The sequence below is a fragment of the Sinocyclocheilus rhinocerous genome, unplaced genomic scaffold, assembly GCF_001515625.1.
Source record: "Sinocyclocheilus rhinocerous isolate Xijiao unplaced genomic scaffold, SAMN03320098_v1.1 scaffold562, whole genome shotgun sequence".
Taxonomy (NCBI): domain Eukaryota; kingdom Metazoa; phylum Chordata; class Actinopteri; order Cypriniformes; family Cyprinidae; genus Sinocyclocheilus; species Sinocyclocheilus rhinocerous.
This window is the reverse complement of record NW_015641608.1, coordinates 1,820,632-1,826,631: the sequence shown is the minus strand read 5'-3', so window position 1 is coordinate 1,826,631 and position 6,000 is coordinate 1,820,632. Positions and strand designations below refer to the sequence as shown.

The 6,000-nt window shown below is 37.1% G+C and overlaps 1 protein-coding gene across 2 annotated transcripts in view; it reads right to left on the bottom strand.

Moving 5' to 3' along the window:
• Positions 1 to 2,450: 2,450 nt before the first annotated feature.
• Positions 2,451 to 6,000, bottom strand: part of LOC107755262 (E3 ubiquitin-protein ligase SH3RF1-like) — a 62,484-nt gene continuing 58,934 nt past the window's right edge. For both annotated transcript variants that reach the window (XM_016572002.1, XM_016572003.1), the window contains exons 11-12: positions 4,949 to 5,283; positions 2,451 to 3,896 (exon numbers count right to left, since the gene is read on the bottom strand). In XM_016572002.1, the coding sequence (XP_016427488.1) occupies positions 3,728 to 3,896; positions 4,949 to 5,283 (504 nt within the window). In that variant the 3' untranslated portion in view covers positions 2,451 to 3,727. The remainder of the gene's footprint in view (positions 3,897 to 4,948; positions 5,284 to 6,000) is intronic.

The following is a 6,000-nucleotide window of genomic DNA, read 5'->3' as shown; positions in this document are numbered from 1 at the left end:
TCCAGAATAAAAATTTCCTGATAATTTACTTACACCATGTCATCCAAGATGTCTTTCTTTCTTCAGTCAAAAAAAATTAAGGTTTTTGAGGAAAACATTCCAGGATTTTTCTCCATATAGTGGACTTTAATGTCGTTTATGTCACAAACCCGGGAAGTAACTCGTTGCAGTCCCTACGAGCGGTTTTTGTAGGCATTAAATTGCCATAATTTTAAGAGACGTTATCTCCGTTTGCATTGAACTTTCAGCGTCGTAACTTTGCAGATATTGTTTATGCTCAAACAGCAACATTACATTACACACTAACTAATGTTAAAAAAAAGTGAAATCGCAATCAACCACCCCTTTAAAGGATTAGTTCACATCCAGAATAAAAATTTCCTGATAATTTACTTACACCATGTCATCCAAGATGTCTTTCTTTCTTCAGTCAAAAAAAATTAAGGTTTTTGAGGAAAACATTCCAGGATTTTTCTCCATATAGTGGACTTTAATGTCGGCCAATGGGTTGAAGGTCCAAACTGCAGTTTCAGTGCAGCTTCAAAGGGCTCTCCCAGCCGAGGAATAAGGGTCTTATCTAGCGAAACGTAATTTTCTAAAAAACGTTGGAAAGGTCACGCATGATGTAGGCAGAAGTACCGACCCAGTGTTTACAAAGCGAATGTGCAAAGAAAGTCAAATGCCCTTTACAAAAAAGGTAAAATGATGCCGGACCATTTTTAAGTTGAAGGAGAAAATGAGATGGAGTTATTCGCCCTACCGTACCTTTTTGAACCGAAGTTCACAGACGAAGAACTAACCACACGTGACCGTTCCAACGTGATTATGTAATGCGACGTCACAGACGCGCATTGCAGAGCTAGTGCAAGATGAACATTTGTGGTTAAAAAGTATATACATTTTTATTTTTTAGAAAATGTCTGATCGTTTCACTAGATAAGACACTTATTCCTCGGTTGGGATCGTGTAGAGCCCTTTGAAGCTGCAATGAAACAATTTGGACCTTCAACCCGTTGGGCGCCATTGAAGTCCACCATATGGAGAAAAATCCTGGATGTTTTCCTAAAAAAAAAACTTAATTTCTTTATGACTGAAGAAAGAAAGACACAAACATATTGAATGACATGGGGGTGAGTAAATAATCAGGAAATTTTCATTCTGGAAGTGAACTAATCCTTTAAAAAAACACCTTCAACCATTTTGTCCACATAAACTCCCTTTCTTACAATAGTCCACAAACTCTAATTTAGATCTGCCTTCATCCAATCAACAACAACTGATGGATGGAACTAAGTCCTGTCCTACATTTTTTCTATTTTCGGTAATCCATTTCACTTTGGATGCATCACAATACTTAGAGAGAGAGAGAGAGAGAGAGAGAGAGAGAGAGAGAAAAGATCTGTCGTAACTTCTGCTAAATCATGACTGCGTAAACAGCATTGACAAATAGAGGACTTAGACTAAACCTTTAAAAATTTAGGATGTTCTTTTTCTTTTGTTGTTGTATCTAATTTTTTTAAATAGCACAATTCTTAAAACAGGAAAGAAAAAGCAATCTTGTAAACTTTTCTGCTTTGTCCGTCAATAAAGAGTACAAATGAGTGCTCAATAATTCATTATGAACCATTTCAGATGCTAAATATTAGAGTGACAGACTGACCAAATAATAATGAGGAATTAGACGATGGTGTAACTTTATTATGTGAGCAAGTGCATGACCGATGAAAATATATTCATGTGTTGTAAGAAAGCATGTGAGTTCATGTCTGTGTGTGAGGGCAGCTGTGGCTTCATGTGGAAAATGACACTTTTCAAATGTGAGAATCTGTAAAGATGAGCAATAACGATAGTGGAGAGCTTCTCAAGTCTGAAGTGCTTATACTGTGGTTTCTTTTTGTCGTATGCAGCTTCTAACCATCATAACACACCAATATACTCAACTCACAACAGTACTCCAAAACATGTTTTATAAAAGTTATTACTTTATTTTATACCCCTCACATCTAACACACAATGAGTTTAAATGAAATGTTAAGTGATCAGCTTTTGTTCTGCTGTGTGACTAATACGCCATTTACTGAAATCTTGACTGAGATGAGTGACTGAAATCAACTCACTTGATTCAAGCAGTGAAATGCTCCTTGTGTAGGTGGTTTAATCTAGTGTCGACTCCGTAATGTAGCGACGAGACATCCGATGGTTTAGAACTGGAAACCAGTGAAAAACACAGAGAATAATGATTCAAATAAAACCTTTTAACAGGCGGTTTGGTAAATTTCACTAATAAAACAAATGAAGGCCATCTTGTTAGTTATAAAGCCATCAAGACAACAAGGCGGAAAAAATTCTCCAAAATCAACCAACGTTTTAACGGGGCATAAATCATATCCATCAAAGGAAAAAAAAATCTATCAAAGACCACTTTGTGCTTTCAAAATAATAATAACATTTAATCTACTGTATGAAGCATAAAATACACAAACACCATTTTCAAGTATACAAAACATGAAATATCACATAAAATACTAAAGTACAGCAGACAACATCATAAACCCGACTTGAAGAGAAGCAAAAACCAATGGTTTGTGAATTTGTGGTTAGACACTGTTTTTAAAGGACATTTTTCAAGCAGTTTGTAATGTTATGGTAGGTAAAGGCTACTGTCCACGGCATAACGGTAATAATCAGTAAAGATGATGACCATTGGGTCAGCTGTGTGTCCACGTATGGGCCTGACGGAAACTAAACCAGAGAGGGAACAAACACGTGTGCACAAAAGAATAATGGCACTATCACTGCAAGATATCGGGCTGTCTGTGCTTTTGCTATGAGTGATTGTTTCTGTTCTGCTGAATGGCTTTCTACTACCAAAAAAAACAATGTTATTGCAAAGGAATATTAGTAATATTTGATTAAAATGTCTGAGTGTAATCTTGTTCTTTTAAAAATAACAATATGCTATCCTTCATTCCGTCACTCAGTGTAGCTACAGCAAACCTTTACACACACCACAACCAATCAGAATGTGAGACTTTACAGGCCTGCAGTGTCCTCACTCCACATCCTATGACTCAAAGAGCCAATTATATGCAAGCTAAAGTAGACATGGATGGTCAAACCAATGTTTCTGAGGTCATTCGGCTCTTCATCTGGTATAGATTTTTTTTTTTTTCAAGCAAATGACCAGTGACATTATTCAAGCTCTAACCAATCGGCTCACATAACAAACCGTCCCTAAAAAACTCCATTCCTACGAGACAAAAATAAGTTAAATGTTGAAGAAAAATCATATTGTTCTTGTCATGACTCAGATCAGCTTCGCTTTGCTTATATACAGTAAAGTGAGACAGTACAAGGCACACATTAATCATCTTTGAAATGTTACAGATGCATAAATTAACGAATCCTATCACGACTTCATCTACTGTGCTAGAAATAGGGTGCCGAGTCAGAACGGCTAAAACTTTTGTTGCTTCCATGTGCTTCAGGAAAAGTATTTGATCTACTGCTGAAAGACTAGGTCTAAGTCTAGTTGGTTTTGTGAATTTCATAAGACTGTGGTCGAATCCATGCAACTGATGACCCTCCCAGTTTGCTCCAACAGTCCTAAGCAGCCCAGTCCTACCGATCACTGCTGTTCATCAATATTAAGGCTGAAGTTCAGTGCTGTATTTTCAGTGATGGAGAATTTGATATCTAAATGTTACGTTCTTAAACACCATGTGCGTTAGATACTGTCAACAAAGCTGCCAGGAAACAGCCCAGTTCTGCCATTTCTCTGAAGTGTTCCTTTAAACCAGCCGTCCTCTCGTTTTCTGTGCACAAAAACAATGTCTCCTTCCTTGAGTTCCAGCTCTGCTTCGCTTTGGGGAGGGTAGGACACCACCACACGGTACCTGGAGGAATGGTAAAATGTGATGTTTAGAAGTCAAGTCATGTTTCTTCTCAAGTATGATGTGTGAATGTTGATTTCTGGGTGTTAAGGCCTGTTCACACAAAGGACAGTAACTATAACAATAAAGGACATTTGTTTTAAAAAAACGTCCAAAATTGAATAGAATAGCAAGAGTCCACACTACAACTATAATGATAATGGCACAGAGGAACGATATCGTTGGAATCACTTTCAGAACTATTTTTTTACCAGCTGATGAATGACAAAAACATTGACAGTCAATCAGAATCCATCCTGCTTTCAAGAGCTCAAGCATTTAAAGTGCTAGATGGCTAAGCTGCAGTGCATGCTTATAATAAATAAGACATTATTGTGCGTTGTTGTGGACACCTAATATTTAGGATTGAGCGATGATTAAAAATGATTTTTGACTTAATTTATTTTTTCCCCCAAATAGGATGCTGCAAAAAAGAACTGTATAAATTAAACACGGATTAATAATATCTTGGCTTTAAGATATTTCTTAAAATATTATTACTCTGAGAAGTATATTTTAATGTACAAAAGTAATATATTTATGCCATAATTTTTTCAAGTTAAACCAACTTTGTTTGTTGTGAAGATCTTTGAGTTTCATTGTGTATTTGATGGTAGTTTTTCTCAAATGAAATTGTGAAATGCTGGTGAAGTGAATCTCAGAGCAGCTATGGAGATGAAGTTTCTGTGGACTGTCCGCATATATTGAGATATATGATTGATATGCTGAATGATGCTGAAAACACAGTGACTGTCGTTTGTTTTGAGTTTGTGTAGTACATATAACTACGCCACTCATTCACACAAAGAACTTGCTCCCGATTTAGTATTTCCTCCGTGTGATCAACTGTTAGATTAATCCATATCAAGTAAAACTGTCCAGAACTTGTCATCATTATCGACATAAATTTTATTGCGATCTCGATAAGATATTGTTTATCACCCAGCCCTGGAGTCATTATAGTTGTCATTCTTGGTGTTTTATTTGAATACGTTTTTATTGAGCTTTTATTCTACCTTTCACACACGATTGGCCGGCCATCGTGCTGCATGGAGAGGAGGGAGGAGCATGCCTGTCGTGGAGGCGGGGCGATTGGGGCAGTGTTGTCCTGGGAGCTGCTTCTGTGTGACGCTGCGTCTGTGTTTGATGAAGACGAGGATGCAGAGAGCTCAGAATCCATCGGACAGACCCCAGCACGGCCGTTGTGTCCTACTGCCATTTCAGGTCCGACTGCCCCCTGGGGCATTTCCATGGCAATAGACTGCTCCGCCTCCAGTGTAGGGGAGGATGGGGGAGATGGGCGGAGCTTCTTTTTATTAGACAGCAGTTTCAGCAGGCCTTTCTTTTCTCTCTGAAATGACACATTGATTCTGTTTAAATGAAGAGGTTGAGTGCACGGCTTTTACACAAAACATGCAATTATCAGCACAGGATCTGTGAAGATTATCAGCTGTCAATGAAATTGTCATCAACGGAAATGGAAGTGTCATGACACATCTGAAATGTTTCCATCTAAAGGCTGTAACACACTACACGACTTTTGAAATTTGAACAGAAACGTGTGAGGTTGCTAGATGATGTGTGACAAATGAAATCAATATATATTCTAAAATCAGGTCAAAATACGACACGTTTGACATACTCTGATTGGATAGAATCATAGTCTGAAGCTTAAAAAAAAGTCTGTTCATCATACTCTACATGATTTTCTATTAAATCTGTCAACTCAAATCTGCAGACTGGTGTCAACTTGTCCAAAGTTGTATGGTGTATTCCAGCCTTAAGCAGCAGATTTAACATTCAAACCATTTTGAAATATTGCAAAAACAGTTTGTAAATAAAACTTTAAATCTCATGTGTCAAAGAGAACAAAACCATAACTTCTGGAGAACTAAATGAAAAATGGAAAAAACATGATCATTATATTGAAAAGCAAAACACATTTAGTTGCACATATTTGAGAATCTGAATTATCAGATAACAGATCTATCTACCAAATAATCAATCTAGTTTATGGAATAAAATCTATCCATCATTCACACACTGTTATTCTGGCTGCAGAGTATCA